The sequence below is a fragment of the Leucoraja erinacea genome, chromosome 2 (assembly GCF_028641065.1).
Source record: "Leucoraja erinacea ecotype New England chromosome 2, Leri_hhj_1, whole genome shotgun sequence".
Lineage (NCBI taxonomy): Eukaryota > Metazoa > Chordata > Chondrichthyes > Rajiformes > Rajidae > Leucoraja > Leucoraja erinaceus.
Window position 1 is genome coordinate 15,642,831 of NC_073378.1, and position 20,638 is coordinate 15,663,468.

Genomic DNA, 20,638 nt, shown 5'->3' on the forward strand with positions numbered 1-20,638 from the left:
AAATGAAGCACGTTATTGAGTCTTATACCTAATCGGTTCAGTGAAACGGTTGGGAAAATGCAGAAATTAAAAAATTTTGTTGCTAGATTCCCAGAAGTCTAACATTAGAGTATATTTGGAATTATAGAAGTAGCATCCTTTTTCCACTCGCTGACATGCTCTGCTAAGTAATTTAGATCGTCATTCTGGCCTGCCCTGCAATATAGGTCAGATCACTGGTCCAGGTTTTGGCCTACCCTAACAATGTTCATTTTTCTTTCACTCTTCTCACACATTACGCCCTTTCTATGAAGCTCTTTTTTTCCTCTCTTGAAATGATTCCTTCAAAAATGTTAGGTAGACAAAATTGCTGGAGAAATTCAACGGGTGAGGCAGCATCCATGGAGAGAAGGAATAGGCGACGTTTCGGGTTGAGGGGGGCGAGAAAAAGAAAGGTAGAGGCGGAGACAGTAGGCTTGTGGGAGAGCTGGGGAAGGAGGGAGTCAGCAAGGACTATCTGAAATTGGAGAAGTAAATGTTCATACCGCTGGGGTGTAAATGTTGATCATCAACTTATCTTCACCGCCCTTTAACCAGGAAGTACTTATCTCTTGTTATCAGCCTAGATCCCAGAATTTTGAGACTGAATTTCTCTCCCTCAACATAGAAAGAGACCCATTGAGTCTATACAGGTTTTCAAAGCAATTCTATTTCTTCCACTATATTTTGACATATCTGAATTTTGTGCAACTCAATGTAACTGATTGGAACATTTTTATACATCTTGAACTTCAACATGAGACATCTGGTTCAATGTTCTATAGCACCTCTGCGAATCAGATTGAGATGCATCTTGTGAAGTTATGATATCATCATACGTGGCAAACCCAATTAGTTCCTCAAGTTCAAGAAACTTTATGCCCCTATAATTGGTTTTCAAAAGTTGAACTAGGGATGAGAGGGAAAGTAGGGGTATGGAGAGGGAAAGGAACTGGTGGTTGAAATTAGTTTAACCAACGTACCTTTGTTGTAACCCCAGTATTTTTAAACAAATAAACGCACATTCCTCGGAAAATGACAATTGATAATTTGCCAACAAAATCTACAATTAAAAAAAGCAAGTATCCTGGAGAAGACTTGTGGAATTTTTATTTATGTACAGTATATATTTTAATGTAATACCTTATGCTATAATTGCAGTAAAACTGTAAAATATTTATGCAAATTATCTTCTGACTATATTTGCACAATGCAATTTACACCATTTTCATTTTTCATTCACATTCCCCAATCTTTACAGTTTTATATAACTAATCAAAGTCATAATTAAACAGATAATTTAGTGTCTTTAAAATATAGCCAGCACCCTACACAAATTTAGGATATTATTTTCCTTGTTCAGCAATCTTCTCCAGTCTCTCTCTCTTTTGAAGGGAAAGACGCCAGACGAGAGCACCAAATTATTTGTCTAACGTTTTGAAATATTGGGACTAATATTCATATGGATGCCAAGCAAGGTCAGAGTGTTGTTCAAACCTAATGCATCACTTGTGTCCTGCACACCGAGTCAACAATTGCATATGTAACAGATATGCCACTGTGAAACACTTTGGCACATTTTTATACTTTAAAGGCACAATTTAATTACATTTTTTTTTAATATCAACTTGCTCAATCCAAAGTATTTCGCCTTGTTTAGAATCCTATTTAGATACCAAATGTTGTTTCCCCTCAAAAATCAGATAGTCGTGCAACTCATTAAAAAAAAAAAGAGGAAAAATTAAACTGCACTGGGATTACTTCTTTAATGGCATGTTTATGATAATCTCATCAAATATGCATAAGATAAAATAATAAATAAACACCGAAAGCATACAGTAATAACAGACTTTACATTTTAGTTTGACTCAACTTTAACACCTCACTCTCTACAATTCATATTCAACCATAGATCTATATTTCTTAAAAAACATTTTCAGAATTACCACTTGAAAGAAAAACTGTAGATTATATGAAAATGTACCTTGCACAATACTCTGAAACATGTGAATATATAATAATGGAGTCTATATGAGTAAGATTGAACAGAAACGTTGACATACAGGGTAATTTAAAGCTAGAATGTTAGAAGAATATTTTAGTATTCAGTTAATTGCAAAGATTACCCATTAACTAAGGCAAACCATTTTCAAAAGATTCAAATCTTTTGGTTGTTATGAAATGGATTTTTACAGCAGGTCTAATCGTTCGTGTCAATACTGTAGGCTTTAAAAATCACATGTTTTCAACAACTTAAGAGTTACATGCCACTTATCTTTCTTGGGGCACATCTGTTTAACACAACTGTGGATAAGACAGATTTAAAAATTCTGCTGCGGTGAAAAAACTAAGCAGAATTTTACTAAAAACAATCCAAAACAGAAGTTACGAAGAAACGATGATATTTTAACATCTGATACAAATTTACTCCTCTCTTGCAGTTATGTTTAGTCAGCTAGACTAACAGCAGTGAAAATATAGTTATCTTAAACCATACCAGAATTTGCAAACCGTATTAAATATTTGAGACTGGGTTCAGGGAAAGACAGTAATGTGGTTCAGCACTGAAGTGTGCAAATACACGAAAAAGCATCTTGAGACGAGTGGATAGACTGTTTCAAGATGAACCTAGCTTGTATAAACGTGAACACATGAACTTTAACCCTCGTTGATGTGTGCTTTTAAATGTTATTTTCAAATTACAATGTGGTTTGCCACTGAGAAATGTTTTTTGATTGTACCGATTGTAGATTTCAAATTTCTGCATGTCTACAACTGACCTAGCGTTGGTGAATTTCAGGGATGGTTTTATACAACATGAACAAAAGTGTGCAAACTGCAATGTCAACTCTAGAATTTATACAAATGATTCACCAATGATTTAATATTGGCAAGAAGCTGCTGCATCAAGAGTCTTACGGTACTGAGCAATATCCACCACAAGAACTTCCACTGTTGGCATTAGTCGAGTCCGATAGCCGTAGTTTACTATTTTGACTTTCACTTTCCCATAAGCCAGGTGTCTGAATAATCTTTTCAACAAGTTCTTCAAATGCACACTGTACACCATCACGCGTCTTTGCACTTGATTCTGCAAAGTAAATGTTTTAACTGTTTAAAGCAGACCGAGTTTGCACTAAAATTAAAAAAAATAAGATTGAGGAAACATGACAACATCTAATTCGATCATTTCTCATCTATTCATCATGCATCACATTCGTTTCAGATGTGCATTGGTAACTACCTACTTTTAAAAAATAGAAATGCATGGATGAAACAGCCAAATACAAAAGTGTCCAAAAGGACCATTTGTTTTCACTTTATTTTCAGCATTTGCCAATTTCTTTTTCTAGTAGATACCAAATGTTTTTGTAAAAATAAACAGAAAAATTTAAAATAACCTTGACTGAAAGGACAACCTACCTATGAATAACATGGAATGTTTCCTGGCAAACTTCAATCCTTCATTCCGGTCCACTTCACGATTGTCCTTCAACAAAAAAGTTTTTATGTTAATCAACTAAAATACCATCTTTATAAAATTCTAAATAGGGAAAAAATATCCACTGGGTTGGAAAAGAAACAGTAGGGTTGGATTGTGGGTGCGAAAAGTGGGAAACGATTCTCATAGAGCAATGAAAAGTACAGCACAGGAAGGGGCCCTGTAGCCTACATGACTGTACTAACATAATGCCAAGATAAACTAATATCGTATGATAATAGGCCAGGGTTCTTGTTCACTGCGTTATCTTGATCCATATCCCTCCATTTGCTGCATATCCATGTGCCTATCTAAAAGCCTCTTAAACGCTACCTGTCTCTGCCGCCACCCCTGGCAGCATTTCCAGACACCTACCACCATTTGTGTAAAAAAATGTGCTCCACCCATCTGCTTTAAACATTGCCGCTCTAACCTTAAAACCATGCCATCAAATCTTTGACATTTATAACTTGGGTAAATAGTTTTGACTGTCTACCATATCTATGCCTTTCATAATTTTATATACTTCTATCAGGTCTCCCCTCAACCTCTGGCATTCCAGAGAAAATAATCCGTTTGTTCTCTTCTTATTGCTAATAACCCCTAATCCAGGCAATATGCTGGTGAACATTTTCTGCACCCTCCCCAAATCCATCCTGTAATGGGTCGACCAGAACTGCATGCTATACTCCAAATGCAGCCTGACCAAAGTGTTATAGACCAAAGTGCATCATGACTTTTTTACTCTTATATTCAATGTCTGATCAATGTAGATGAGTTTACCATATGCCTTCTTTACCACTCCATCTACTTCTGTTGCCACATTCAGGGAGCTATGGACCTGGACCCCAAAACCGCTCTGCACATCTTCTTTTAACTTTGTTGCATTACATTAAAAGCATCGTGATTCATCTTTTTGTAAAATTAATTCAATGTTGTTAACAACAGTTTGTGTCGCTTAATTAACATAGTTAAAATATCCAAAGAGAATGAAGAGGCTAGGTTGGTTTTCCCTGGAGTGGAGGAGGTCGAGAGGGGACATGAATAATGTATAAAAAACTATGAGGGCTACAGATAGTAGGTATGTTGCAAAGCCTACGTGAAGATCGCTGAAAACTGTCCCAGCCCGTGTGCGCGATTTTGGCGCCGTTTAGAGGGGGGCGGGTTTAAAACCCGATTTTCCCGAGGCTGTTCAAATCGAGGTTTTTCAGCCTAGTTAATTATTAACGAAAAATCGCTGGAAGATTCCGTAGCTGGAGCTATTTTTAGTTTTAAGGGCTTTCTTTACTTGTTATAGTAGGTTAAAAATTAACCTCTAAACCCGCGACCGCCGACAACGGGTCGGATCTCATACTGGCGAAAACGGAAGAAAGGCTGTTTATTTTTACGTTAAAAAGGGCTTCTTAAGATCCCTTTATACAAAGTTTAATGTTGCGAGTAGCTAATTTGGGCCCCATTATATCCCGCAGTATTTTTCTGGGCATTTGAGGGCACAAATCTAGCGCAATGTGAACGTTCTAAACCAGCGCGTTCACCGGATCCCACTAGAAAGCTGATTTAAATGGACTTTAATTTACAGCAATTGAACACTAAATTCCTTCCATTTGGCCTATAAATTAATGTAAATGAGATTTTAAAATCATGTTTTATGGTGAATTATTTGTGAATATTATTTGGACACTTAGGCTATTTAAAAATGTTAATCATTTATTAAGAAATGGATGGATGTTTAGATCTAGTAATTGAAGTTTGAAATTAGCTACAATTGGGTAACTAACTAATTATATGCTTTAATTTCAGGTCATCCAAGTAAGATTATTTTATATTTGTTTCACAATGCTTCAATCTATGATAACTAAAAATTTCATTCAGTTCTCTTAATTTTTAAGAAGGTTATGTGCTTTTGACTGTCCACAATCACAGCTTTTTTGTTATGTCCATAGAAAATCAATAGGGAACAAGATGCAAATTTCCGAGTATGAAAATGGCCATAACTTTTTAAATACTTGAGATGTGAAAGTGAATTAGGTGTCAAATTAAACTTCTTTTTATGCTTTATCTGATGGGATAAATTGCAGGCTTGATTTTTTAAATCTCAAAATTTTGTAACATTGCTACAGAGGTGAACTTAAGGAAACACCCTATGTCAGTGGTAGACATAAGAGTTGATCATTTAATTGTCTAATGGAACAATGAAATTCGTAATAAAAAGTAACTGCAGATGCTGGTTTATACCACAGATAGACACAAAATGCTGAAGTAATTCAGCGGGTCAGGCAGCATCTCTGGAGAAAATGGATAGGTGACATTTCGGGATGGGACCCTTCTTCAGTAGTGGGGAGCTGGGGGTGGGGAGGGAAGACTGGAAAAGAAATAAGACCAGGGCAATATCGGTGCCAATCGAACTGTGAGGTGCAGTTCAACCAATTTGTCAATGGAGAAGACCCAGGTACAAAGGTCAATATGGGAATGGGAATTAAAGTGGTTATCAACTGGGAGATCAGTAGGCCTTGGCAGACCGAGAGTAACTATTGAGTGAAACCGTTGCCCAGTCTACGCTTTGTCTCGTTAATGTACAGAAGCTCACATCGGGAACACCAAATGCAGGTTAAAGGCCCAATGGAAACATGCACAGAATGCATTGAGCTTATCTGGAAGTGGTGCCTTGCTATCACTTGCGCTACCACTTGGGTTTTGTCTTGTAGGAGATGATGGTGTGCATACCCAGCTACAGCTGTAGAGTGTTAGACACATCCTCCAATTTACAGGCCAAAGTTCCTTTTAGCCTTTTTGATGGCCTCATTGAGGGACCTGGACTTCTTGAAATAATCTGCGTCACAAGATTTCAATGACCGAGATCTGGAGGGAATAGGGACAGCACTTCACTGTCAGGTGTTCCAGCTGTGGGGAGCAGTGGTTGGACAGGACCACTACATCTGAGTGGACAGCTTCGCCTTTCTCTTTTCAGATTCCTCTGTTCAGTCCATGGAGAAACCACTGGGCTGGAGGGCTGTGTATGGGGAGCTCAAGAGGAGCCATGTCTCTGTGAAACCGAGGGCACAGCATTCCTTTATCTCCCTTTGATAAAGCAGCCTTGCTCTTAAGTCCCCAACCTTATTTGTTAGAGACTGTACATTGGCCAGTAGGATGGTAGGAAAGTGGATTCATCGTCCCCTTCAATCTTACTTGCAAGCTACATTTCCGAGCACAATAGAGGCTTCCCCAGCATTTCCAGGCACTATATTTCTTGTAAGTGCAATCCTCCGTGAGATCAGGGATTCCCCTGCCATTGGGAAATCCCTTACAATCAGTAACTCCGTTGCCGTTGGGAGATCGTGATCGAGCTAATCCAGACATGGACTAGCAGCTTGGCAGTTACAGCAATGATGTGCGCTGTTTCTTTCATCCAGATCAGTTCAGAACCTCTATATATTTGATCCGATCCTGCTGTGCTGCTTGCAAAATGTCATCACAGTATGTCACTATTTTTTCCCCCAAGTGACCTCCCCACCATCGAAGGGATCCATCGCAGTCGCTGCCTCAAAAAGGCTGCCAACATCATCAAAGACCCACACCATCCGGGTCACACACTCATTTCACCGTTGCAATCGGGAAGCAGGTACAGGAGCCTGAAATCTGTAACATCCAGGTTCAGGAACAGCGTCTTCCCTACAACCATCAGGCTATTAAACATGACATCAAATAAGCTCTCAACAATAACAGTCTATTATTATTATAGCACTATATCTGTTTATTTGTTGTTTATATATGGTCTATGGTTTATAGACACATTGAACTTTTATCTTCAATTTTGTATTATGTTTACATATTCTGTTATGCTGCAGCAAGTAAGAATCTCATTGTCCTATCTGGGACACACGACAATAAAACTCTCTTCACTCTTGAGATTTAGAGTAAGGGATTCAGACAGTTTCTAAGTTTTGCCCGTTCCCAAATTTAAACCAATGGCAATTTAAATGTACCATTGGTCCCATTTTATAGACCCTCTTGATATGTAACACCAAACATACATCTTGTATCAACCTTATCCAATCCTTTTTATAAGTTCAAACAGTAATGAATTGTTCCATTATCAGATAATTAAAACTGGCGATGCTGGAAATCTGACAAAGGATCCTCAACCTGAAACTTTCCCTGAGTTTCTACTTATGATGATGCGGACTGACCTGCTCAGTTTTTCTAACATTTACTGTTTTTGCTTCATTATCTGGAATATTCTAATGAAAACTGTCTAATTGTTTAATCTTTGTAATTCAACATTCTCGTTGAGTCAGAGATACACCATGGAAAATATCTGAAGAAGGGTTTCGGCCCAAAACGTTGCCCATTTCCTTCGTTCCACAGATGCTGCTGCACCCGCTGAGTTTCTCCAGCATTTTTGTGTACCATGAAAAATATCTACAGTGGCTTGCAAAAGTTTTCATACCCCTTGAACTTTTCCACATTTTGTCACGTTACAACCACAAACGTAAATGTATTTTATTGGGATTTTATGTGATAGACCAACACAAAGTGGCGCATAATTGTGAAGTGGAAGGAAAATGATACATGGTTTTCAAATTAAAAAAAAAATAAAAAACTGAAAAGTGTGGCGTGCAAAAGTATTCAGCCCCCTTTACTCTGATACCCCTAAATAAAATCCAGTGCAACCAATTGCCTTCAGAAGTCAACTTATTAGTAAATAGAGTCCACTTGTGTGTAATCTAATCTCAGTATAAATACAGCTGTTATGTGAAGGCCTCAGAGGTTTGTTAGAGAACATTAGTGAACAAACAGCATCATGAAGCCCAAGAAACACACCAGACAGGTCAGGGATAAAGTTGTGGAGAAGTTTAATGCATGGTTAGGTTATAAAAAAATATCCCAAGCTTTTAACATCTCATGGAGCACTGTTCAATCCATCATCCGAAAATGGAAAGAGTATGGCACAACTGCAAACCTACCAAGACATGGCCGTCCACCTAAACTGACAGGCTGGGCAAGGAGAGCATTGATCAGAGAAGCAGCCAAGAGGCCCATGGTAACTCTGGAGGAGCTGCAAAGATCCACAGCTCATGTGGGCGAATCTGTCCATAGGACAACTATTAGTCGTGCACTCCACAAATCGGGCCTTTATGGAAGAGTGGCAAGAAGAAAGCCATTGTTGAAAAAAAGCCATAAGAAGTCTTGTTTGCAGTTTGCCACAAGCCATGTGGGGGACACAGCAAACATGTGGAGGAAGGTGCTCTGGTCAGATGAGACCAAAATTGAAGTTTTTGGCCTAAATGCAAAACGCTATGTGTGGCGGAAAACTAACACTGCACATCACACTGAACACACCATCCCCACTGTGAGACATGGTGGTGGCAGCATCATGCTGTGGGGATGCTTTTCTTCAGCAGGGACAGGGAAGCTGGTCAGAGTTGATGGGAAGATGGATGGATCCAAATACAGGGCAATCTTGGAAGAAAACATGTCTGCAAAAGACTTGAGACTGGGGCGGAGGTTCACCTTCCCGCAGGACAACGACCCTAAACATACAGCCAGAGCTACAATGGAATGGTTTAGATCAAAGCATATTCATGTATTAGAATGGCCCAGTCAAAGTCCAGACCTAAATCCAATTGAGAATCTCTGGCAAGACTTGAAAATTGCTGTTCATAGACGCTCTCCATCCAATCTGACTGAGCTTGAGCTATTTTGCAAAGAAGAATGGGCAAAAATTTCAGTCTCTAGATGTGCAAAGCTGGTAGAGACATACCCCAAAAGACTTGCAGCTGTAATTGCAGCAAAAGGTGGTTCTACAAAGTATTGACTCAGGGGGGCTGAATACTTTTGCACGCCACACTTTTCAGTTTTTTATTTGTAAAAAAATTTGAAAACCATGTATCATTTTCCTTCCACTTCACAATTATGCACCACTTTGGGTTGGTCTATCACATAAAATCCCAATAAAATACATTTACGTTTGTGGTTGTAACGTGACAAAATGTGGAAAAGTTCAAGGGGTATGAAAACTTTTGCAAGCCATTGTATCTGACTTACCATGTCCACAATAACCTTCAAATAACCATTTGCACTAAACCTGTCCTAATTCATTTTATTCAAGTCAAGTCACATTTATTTATATAGCACATTAAAAAAAACAACTCTCATTGGCCAAAGTGCTTTACATTTGTTATAAGAATAGTATAAACAAACAAACTACATACATATATACATATAGCCCTCGATCAGAGGACGTCAAGAAAGGCTTGGGAGTATAGATAAGATTTTAGTCTTGACTTAAAGTAGTCGATGGAGGGGGCAGTTCCGATGGGAAAGGGGATGCTGTTCCACAGTCTAGGGGCTGCAACCGCAAAGGCGTGGTCGCCCCTAAGCTTATGCCTAGACCACGGGATATTCAGCAGCCCCAAGTCGGCCGATCTGAGGGACCTGGAGGTGGAGTGGTGGGTGAGAAGACTTTTAATGTAGGAGGGGGCAAGCCCATTGAGGGCTTTGTAGACATAGAGGAGGTTCTTGAAATGTATACGGAACCACACAGGGAGCCAGTGGAGAGAGGCTAGGATCGGGGTGATGTGGTCCCTTTTCCGGGTGCCCGTCAGGAGACTCGCTGCGGTGTTTTGGACCAGTTGCAGGCGGGACAGGGAAGATTGGCTGAGGCCAGTGTAAAGAGAGTTGCAGTAATCTAGGCGGGAGGAGATAAATGTGTGGATGATCTTTTCGAGGTCATCAAAGTGGAGGAATTGTTTTATTTTAGCTATCGTCCGAAGCTGAAGCTAGCTTTTACCACGGCATTGACTTGTTTGTCAAATTTCAATGCTCAGTCAAATATCACGCCAAGGTTTTTGACGTGAGGTTTGAGTAGTGGGGTAGCCAGTTTTCTGGATTTTTCTTGTTTTCTAGATTTTAAATTAAAATGTGCAACATAAGTCAGGGTACAGGAGCTGTCCCACTGTCCTTTGGCTTTTGGCAGAAAGTACATTTTCAGAAATAATAATTTGCACTTTCAACCCTTAGAAATAATAATTTGCACATTTTTCAACCCTTAGATATTACTTCAGTTCATCTATAATGAAATATAATGCTGCTACATTTTATAATCTGATTATTTATGCATGCAATATTTTAATACTTTTAAATACTACCCACCCTTGGATAGATATTTTAACCCATAGTTCTAGCCCTCTTTCCTTGTTGATTATCTTTCCACCATGACTTTCAAATCTTACCTGACAACTTAAAGCTTGCCTAACAACTTATGCACCTGGGTCAGACCGAGTACTTCCACACAGCAAAGGAGGAAAAGATTAATATGGATACCAATTTCCTATGACAAAGTCAGAATGGAATTATTTTCCAATAAGGCAAGCTGAAACCACAAGCATCCAGAGAATTAACACACTCCAGGGAATGTCTTGGAAGTGAAAACTGTCCAATTGTTTAATCACTGCTGTGTAGATAACTGGGCAAATCTTGGAAGAGTTAATGGGAATGTGGGGAGAATAAAATGAGTTAGGGCAGGTTTAGAGCAAGTGAATTAACAAAATGCAACAACAACACGATAAGAGATCATCCACCTGCAATCATAACTGTACCTGCTGCTAAACAGACACTATCTGACTTCTGTTGAGTATTTCCAGCATTTTCATTGCAATATTCGATTACTCCACAACTTTTTCCTTCGCATCCAAAATCCACTTGTTTAAGTTTTCACCAGTACATTCTTTAAATTTTTGAAAATATACTCATCAACAAGCATGAATATTTGTCCAGTTTTTAGAACAAATTAAATTTATGATTTGAAAGGCATTTTCAATTTATAGAGATTTGGGAATTCAGGTAACAATGAAGTTTATTTATTTCATTGCGACTGAATGGCCAATAAATGAAGTTATGGTTGATCTTTATTCTAACCCCATTTACCAATCTATTCTCAATATCCCATTAAATTTTTGGTTTTCAAATAGAGTTACAAAACTCAAAATTTAAATAAATTACAATCATACTAACAACAGATTTTTTTTCAGAAAGGAATTCCAATTTTCTACCAACTTCAACTTACTTTCTGAATTTCTCTAAGGAAGACAGGCTCTACCTTTCGGGCATTGACCATTAGGCCTATATTCTCTAATAATGTTCTCTAATAAAGCTTCTATCAGCACATGCAGTTGTATTTAACACGCAAAATATTGTAACATATCACCTGTTAGACTTTTAAATTAAAGATTACAACCCTGGTCTAACAATCTCTCCTTGTAGTTGAACCCTTCAATTCTTAAAACTATTGTGGTAAATTTGCAGTGCTCACTTCAAGGTGAATAAATATTTTCTTAAATATCGGAACCAGGTATACCCCACAAATTATCATCCAGAATTTTATGGAAGCAGCAAACTGTATAATTTATTTCAGCCAATAACAGGAGAAATAAGCATCAAAAACTAAATATTTTGATATGTGAATCTGCACTGGTTTTGATTGCTTAATTTACCTCACAATAAAAAAATAAATGAAGTCTAAAAAGTTGGAAAGGAAACTTGGAAAAAATGAAAGCATACAGATATGTGAAAAAAGCCGAACTAACTGTAATAAATCATCGGTGCATCTGGACATGAAAGGTCTTGTATTCACTGACAGCCAGTTCACAAGCAAAATACAGTATTCTCACTTGCAGAGACTACATGGTTTGTTGTAGTGCACCATCTAGTGGTCTTGGCTTAGAGTGTACTGGTAAAAGCATAATATGGGCAGGTGCGTTGAAACAACTGGGAATTAAATTAAAATTCTCCTTTGCATCCAATTTAAATACAAGTACACCACACTAAAGGCCAACCTATTGCTTATTGAGAACAGGGGAGCAAGGAGTTACAAGAAATATTCCAATTTTATAATGAAAAGGAAAGTTGCAAAACAAAAAGAGACTGCAGATGCTCGAATCGTGAGCAAAACAAATTACTGGAGGAACTCAGCGGGTCAGTGGGGAGGGAAATAGACAGACAATGTTTCGGGAACCTTCGTCAGTCTGAGATTCTCCAACAGTTAGGCCTTTCATATGATGAAAGCACATCAGCCTGAAATAGAGGTGAAACCAAAGATGTTGCCCAATCTCATGAACATTTTTGGAAAATTGTTTTTACTTAAAATGTCCACTTTCTACTGTATTTTACATCATATTTGTAGTTTTTTAATTTTAAGTAGAGTTATTGATTAATTATTTTTGAAATGTACAATTATCACACAATTTCTTTAAAATCCTGCGGATGAATAATTAAAATCGACAGCTTAAATAATGCTTAACATACCATCTGTATTACATATCAGTTTTTGTCATGTAATTCAATATTGAACACATCTGTACAAATAATTAGCACGACAACAAAGGATTGGATAGAGTGCTGAATTCTGACTCCACAGTTGGAGACACGAGAGATGCATGGTAGCCTTACTTCTGTCGTTTGCACAGTACTTCAGCTGTGACTCCTTGCATCTTGGCTAGAAAAAGGACTGCTAATTGCAAAATAGCTACATCATAGCTGTACTACATCCAACTATATTTTCCACAATTGAGCCTGGAGCCGAGTCAACAATCACAGAGATAGCAGAGAATGCGAGTGTAAGCCGTGGCATGCTGAGCACCTCCCACCACACTTTTAATCTGCTGGCGAAAACAATGTTTAAGTAGCAAGGACTTGGGTAACAATTGGGTCACAGTTTAAGAATAAGGGGTAGGCCATTTAGGACTGAGATGAGGGAAAACCATTTCACCCAGAGTTGTGAATATGTGGAATTTTCTGCCACAGAAGGCAGTGGAGGCTAATTCACTGGATGCATTCAAGAGAAAGTTGGATATAATCAAGGAATATGGGGAGAAAGCAGGAACAGGGTTCTGATTCTGGATGATCAGCCATGATATTGAATGGCGGTGCTGGCTCAAAGAGCCAAATGACGTACACCTGAACCTATTTTTTATGTTTCTGTTTCCAATTGTGTCTCAGACTTCAGGTTTTCCTCATTGCCATTCAATTCTGTTGCCTGTCATGTTCTCTGGATCCATTTATATTCACACAAAATTCTGTTGATGATCTCCCTCATTTAAAAATATTACTTTGGTAGGATAAACAAAAAAGGGTTTGCAATTAGTGAAAAAGGGAATCCGAGGGATGCAAGACTGAATCGGATTAGAGAAGATATAGATGTGCAAGACCCAGAAACATAGAAAATAGGTGCAGGAGGAGGCCATTTGGCCCTTCAAGCCAGCACCGCCATTCATTGTGTTCATGGCTGATCGTCCCAAATCAATAACCCGTGACTGCCTTCTCCCCATATTCCTTGATTCCTCTAGCCCCGAGAGCTATATGTAACTCTCTCTTAAATCCATCCAGTGACCTGGCCTCCACTGCCCTCTGTGGCAGGGAATTCCACAAATTCACAACTCTCTGGGTGAAAAAGTATTTTCTCACCTCAGTCTTAAATGGCTTCCCCTTTATTCTAAGACTGTGGCCGCTGGTTCTGGACTTGCCCAACATTGGAAAAATTATTCCTGCATCTAGCTTGTCCAGTCCTTTTATAACTTTATATGTTTCTATAAGATATCCCCTCATCCTTCTAAATTACAATGCATACAAGCCTGGTCTTTTCAATCTTTCCAATATGACAGTCCCGCCATCTCAGGGATCAATCTCGTGAACCGACGCTGCACCGACTCAATCACAAGGATGTCCTTTCTCAAATTAGGAGACCAAAACTGTACACAATACTCCAGATGTGGTCTCACCAGAGCCCTATACAACTGCCGAAGAACCTCTTTACTCCTATACCGAAATCCTTGTCCTCCATTGGACCAATTAAAAGTATTGATTCTTTCATTACTAGAGCCAGGATTTTGCCATAAATGCCATGTGCTTCATGCCTTTTTTGATGATTTCACCAGGATAAAGCCTTTTTCATAATCGAGTGCCTAAATCAGCCTGTTTTTGCCGTTTTGCTAAAAGGTCGTGTTATTTTCTCTAGTTGTACCGTGATTACAATGACGTTTCCTATGTTAACACATTAATAATGATGTTATTATTAACATGTTAACATAGTATAACTTACAAGAAAACTACCACCACCGGGGCGAAATCACAGTCGATCGTTCATTCTTTCGTGCCACTGCCCGATGGTTCCGTCTTCTCCAAGATCTATTTAAGAAAGAACTGCAGATGCCGGAAAAATCGAAGGTAGGCAAAAAATGCTGGTAAAACTCGGCGGGTGAGGCAGCATCTATGGAGAGAAGGAATAGGCGACGTTTCGGGTCGAGACCCTTCTTCAGACTGATGTGGGGGAGGGCGGGAAAAAGAAAGGACGAGGCAGAGACAGTAGAAGGAGAGCTGGGAAGGGGGAGAAGGAAGAAGACAAGGGCTATCTAAAATTAGAGAAGTCAATATTTATACCGCTGGGGTGTAGACTACCCAAGCAAAATACCCAAGCTTGCCTCCTCACTACATATACTGCTGGCCCCAGTCGCAAATCTGAGTTTATCGAGTGATCTGTGCAATGCATTCATTGATGCTGTAATTCCACTGTGGAAATTGGAGAACAAACTTCTCAGAGGTTTTTTAGAGAAATACACAGAGGAACATTGAAAATAAACACCTTGAAAATAAGTACTCATGCTTGAGTAAGGGTGGAGGAGACGGCCTACCTGGGGCCAGCGACAGCGGCCGGGCCTCTGGCACAAAGACCGGTCCGGTTGCTCAGAAGGGTAAGGAAAAGAAAGGGAGGGCAATTGTAATAGGGGACTCTATAGTCAGGGGGTCGGATAGGCGATTCTGTGGACGCAGACAGGAGTCCCAGATGGTAGTTTGCCTCCCTGGTGCCAGTGATGTGTCTGAACGTGTCCAAGAAATCCTGAAATGGGAGGGAGAGGAGCCTGAGGTTGTGGTGCATATAGGTACCAACGACATAGGTAAAAAAAGAGAAGAGGTCCTGAAAGAAGAATTTAGGGAGTTAGGTAGAGAGTTAAGGAGAAGGACTGGAAAGGTAACAATCTCAGGATTACTGCCTGTGCCACGCGACAGTGAGAGTAGGAATGGAGCGAGGTGGAGGATAAATGCGTGGATGAGGGACTGGTGCAGTGGGTATGGATTCAAGTTTCTGGATCATTGGGACCTCTTTTGGGGAAGGTGCGACCTATACAGAAAGGACGGGTTGCACTTGAACCCAAGGGGGACCAATATCCTGGCGGGGAGATTTGCAAAGGCTACTGGGGAGACTTTAAACTAGTATGGTTGGGGGGAGGGACTCAAATTGGGAAAGCTAGCAGTCACTGTGTGAAGCAGGGGGCAGAGAATGGTAGCACTCTGACCCAAAATGTAGGGGAGAGAGAAGAAAAAGAAAATAATCAGAGAATAAGAGAGGGTGGGTTTCTTAAATGTGTATATTTTAATGCTAGGAGCATTGTAAGAAAAGTGGATGAACTTAGAGCCTGGATTGACACCTGGAAGTATGATGTTGTGGCGATCAGTGAAACATGGTTGCAGGAGGGCTGTGATTGGAAACTAAATATCCCAGGATTTCGTTGCTTCAGGTGTGATAGAATTGGAGGGGCAAGAGGTGGAGGTGTTGCATTGCTTATCAGGGAAGATATTACAGCAGTGCTTTGGCAGGATAGATTAGAAGGCTCGTCTAGGGAGGCTATTTGGGTGGAACTGAGAAATGGGAAAGGGGTAGCAACACTTATAGGGGTGTATTATAGACCGCCAAATGGGGAGCGAGAATTGGAAGAGCAAATATGTAAGGAGATTGCAGATATTAGTAGTAAGCACAAGGTAGTGATTGTGGGAGATTTCAATTTTCCACACATAGACTGGGAAACACATTCTGTAAATGGGCTGGATGGGTTGGAGTTTGTAAAATGTGTGCAGGATAGTTTTTTGCAACAATACATAGAAGTACCTACTAGAGAAGGGGCGGTACTGGACCTCCTGTTAGGAAATGAGATGGGTCAGGTGGCAGAGGTATGCGTTGGGGAACAGTTCGGGTCCAGTGATCACAATACCATTAGTTTCAATATAATTATGGAGATAGACAAAATTGGACCTAGGGTTGAGATTTTTGATTGGAGAAAGGCTAACTTTGAGGAGATGCGAAAGGATTTAAAAGGAGTAAATTGGGACAGTTTGATTTATGGGAAAGATGTGGAAGAGAAATGGAGTACATTTAAAGGTGAAATTTTAAGAGTACAGAATCTTTATGTCCCTGTTCGGTTGAAAGAAAATTGTAAAAATTGTAAAGAGCCATGGTTTTCAAGGGAAATTGGACACTTGGTTCGGAAAAAGAGGGAGATCTACAATAGTTATAGGCAGCATGGAGTAAATGAGGTGCTTGAGGAGTATAAAGAATGTAAAAAGAATCTTAAGAAAGAAATTAGAAAAGCTAAAAGAAGATATGAGGTTGCTTTGGCAAGTAAGGTAAAAGTAAATCCGAGGGTTTCTACCGCTATATTAACAGCAAAAGGATAACGAGGGATAAAATTGGTCCATTAGAGAGTCAGAGTGGCCGACTATCTGCAGAGCCAAAGAGATGGGGGAGATATTGAACAGTTTCTTTTCTTCGGTATTCACCAAGGAGAAGGATATTGAATTATGTGAGGTAAGGGAAACAAGTAGAGTAGCTATGGAAACTATGAGGATCAAAGAAGAGGAAGTACTGTCACTTTTGAGAAATATAAAAGTGGATAAGTCTCCAGGTCCAGACAGGATATTCCCTAGGACATTGAGGGAAGTTAGTGTAGAAATAGCAGGGGCTATGGCAGAAATATTCCAAATGTCATTAGAAACGGGAATAGTGCCGGAGGATTGGCGTACTGCGCATGTTGTTCCATTGTTTAAAAAGGGGTCTAAGAGTAAACCTAGCAATTATAGACCTGTTAGTTTGACGTCAGTGGTGGGCAAATTAATGGAAAGAATACTTAAGAGATAATATATATAAGCATCTGGATAAACAGGGTCTGATTAGGAACAGTCAACATGGATTTGTGCCTGGAAAGTCATGTTTAACTAATCTTCTTGAATTTTTTGAAGATGTTACTCGGGAAATTGATGAGGGTAAAGCAGTGGATGTTGTGTATACGGACTTCAGTAAGGCCTTTGACAAGGTTCCTCATGGAAGGTTGGTTAAGAAGGTTCAATGGTTTGGTATTAATGGTGGAGTAGCAAGATGGATTCAACAGTGGCTGAATGGGAGATGCCAGAGAGTAATGGTGGATGGTTGTTTGTCAGGTTGGAGGCCAGTGACGAGTGGGGTGCCACAGGGATCTGTGTTGGGTCCACTGTTGTTTGTCATGTACATCAATGATCTGGATGATGGTGTTGTAAATTGGAATAGTAAGTATGCAGATGATACTAAGTTAGGTGGGGTTGCGGGTAATGAAGTAGAGTTTCAAAGTCTACAGAGAGATTTATGCCAGTTGGAAGAGTGGGCTGAAAGATGGCAGATGGAGTTTAACGCTGATAAGTGTGAGGTGCTACATCTTGGCAAGACAAATCAAAATAGGACGTACATGGTAAATGGTAGGGAATTGAAGAATGTAGGTGAACAGAGGGATCTGAGAATAACTGTGCACAGTTTCCTGAAAGTGGAATCTCATGTAGATAGGATGGTAAAGAAAGCTTTTGGTGTGCTGGCCTTTATAAATCAGAGCATTGAGTATAGAAGTTGGGATGTAATGTTAAAATTGTACAAGGCATTGGTGAGGCCAATTCTGGAGTATGGTGTACAATTTTGGTCGCCTAATTATAGGAAGGATGTCAACAAAATAGAGTACAGAGGAGATTTACTAGAATGTTGCCTGGGTTTCAGCAACTAAGTTACAGAGAAAGGTTGAACAAGTTAGGGCTTTATTCTTTGGAGCGCAGAAGGTTAAGGGGGGACTTGATAGAGGTTTTTAAAATGATGAGAGGGATAGACAGAGTTGACGTGGAAAAGCTTTTCCCACTGAGAGTAGGGAAGATTCAAACAAGAGGACATGACTTGAGAATTAAGGGACTGAAGTTTAGGGGTAACATGAGGGGGAACTTCTTTACTCAGAGAGTGGTAGCTGTGTGGAATGAGCTTCCAGTGAAGGTGGTGGAGGCAGTTTCGTTTTTATCATTTAAAAATAAATTGGATAGTTATGTGGATGGGAAGGGAATGGAGGGTTATGGTCTGAGCGCAGGTATATGGGACTAGGGGAGACTATGTGTTCAGCACGGACTAGAAGGGTCGAGATGGCCTGTTTCCGTGCTGTAATTGTTATATGGTTATATGGTTATTATAACATAGACCAAGCGAGTCATCATTAAGGAAACATTATATTGACAGCAACTTCAACATTGTTGTGCAGAAAATTAGAGATGAAGTTGCATGCAACAAAATAGGATCTCAATAGACGTGACAACCGATGCTGTGGGGAGTTATGTTGCCAATGTGGTCATCGGTACACTGGAGGCAGGTCAACTATCAAAGGAGTATTTGTTGACATCGGAAGTATTGAAGAAGTCAAACAGCTCAACTATTGCTCAGTTGTTTACATCTTCACTTGCTGTACTTTGGCCAGAAGGTATAAAACACAAGAATGTTCTTCTGTTTGTGACTTAAAGTTTTATTCGCCAAAATGTTGACTCAAGGACTTCATAGAATTGCCAAGCACACACATAGCTTGTTTCCAAATGTCGATCGCTTAGTTTCCAATGTCACAAAAATCTTCCTCAGTGCAGTTGTTCAAGGAAATGGCACCCGAGATTCCGCTACCTCCTCAGCCCCTTTTGACTAGGTGGGGTACATGGCTCTCTGCTGAACTCTACTATGCTGCAAATTTTGAAAAGATAAAATGAATCGTCAACTGTTTTGAAGAAGAATCTTCTGCAGTAAGGATCTTCAGTGAAATCATGCAGAAAAAGTCCCTTCACTGTGATCTTGTGTTTATTGCATCCAATTTTGCAAACTTCCCACAAGCTATCACTTCCCTTGAGAAACGTGGCAACCTCGTCTCCAAAATGTGAATAACTTGCAGGTTTTCAACAAAGTAACTGACGATATTTGTACAGTTCCTGGCGATGTAGGTAAAGACAAACAAGGAACATGTGAGAGAGTGATTTTAGCTGACAAAGATCTTGGAGAAATAGAAAACATAGCTGAAGTTCTCAAAGGTAGTTGTAATGTACAAGATATCGACATGAATATAGAGTCTGTAGCTTATTTCGGGTATGCACCCCTGACCTCAGTTGAGGTAGAAGGAAGTTTTTCACAACTGAAGCATAACATCAGATAATTTGAAAAAAATGCTAGTAATTATGTGCAACCAGGCAACTTTGGTCATTTAATGTAGTATACCTTTATATTATCATTTTTGACTATTTTGGCGGTGGAAATAAATGCCTTTTTTGTCAATAAAATGCCTTTTCGTGCCTTTTTTGAAATTTTATTATGCCCTTTTGCCTGCCTATTTCAGTTTTTTTATGCCTAAACATCCAGGCTCTATTCATTGCTGTTAGTGTGATAAGCCCATTATTAACATACAGGTTATTAATGGAAAATTACAATAAGCACACAACTTCATTATAGCACTTACTTTATCAATTTTGTTTCCAACTAACATCTTCACAATATCATTCCTTGTGCAATAGGTCTCTAGTTCACTCAACCAATTTTCTAGTCTTACAAAGGTCTCTCTTCGGGTCACATCATACACTGAAATGAAAAAAAAAACAACTTACAAATGCTGTTAATTTACCACTGAAGGCAAAAAAAAATTACAAGACGGAGTGCATGGATTGAATTTTAGATAGTACAAATAATTTTACCCAGGATAACACCTTGCGCTCCACGATAATAACTGGGTGTCAAGGTCCTGAATCGCTCTTGTCCAGCAGTATCCTGAAAGCAATAAACACATATATTTATTCAGAGGCAATTTGAATGAGTGTACAGGGAGAGTAATTGTATTTATTGTTTGACTATCTGTAATTTTTCATGATTTACAATATTAGTATGGAATGGTGACAATAAAGTTTTGTAAGAAATGTAAGTAATGTAAGAATGACAATAAAGTTTTAGCCATTTTTAATTTTCTTTCAACGCAGAAGGAAAATATTTTACTTCAGATCACAGATTCACTT

At 39.2% G+C, this 20,638-nt stretch overlaps 1 protein-coding gene across 1 annotated transcript in view; it reads right to left on the bottom strand.

Annotated features, from left to right (window-relative positions):
* Positions 1-1,105: 1,105 nt before the first annotated feature.
* Positions 1,106-20,638, bottom strand: part of LOC129707154 (ras-related protein Rab-18) — a 74,265-nt gene continuing 54,732 nt past the window's right edge. Inside the window, exons 4-7 of the mRNA XM_055651931.1 lie at positions 20,324-20,396; positions 20,092-20,210; positions 3,442-3,508; positions 1,106-3,109 (exon numbers count right to left, since the gene is read on the bottom strand). Of these exons, the coding sequence (XP_055507906.1) occupies positions 2,934-3,109; positions 3,442-3,508; positions 20,092-20,210; positions 20,324-20,396 (435 nt within the window). The 3' untranslated portion in view covers positions 1,106-2,933. The remainder of the gene's footprint in view (positions 3,110-3,441; positions 3,509-20,091; positions 20,211-20,323; positions 20,397-20,638) is intronic.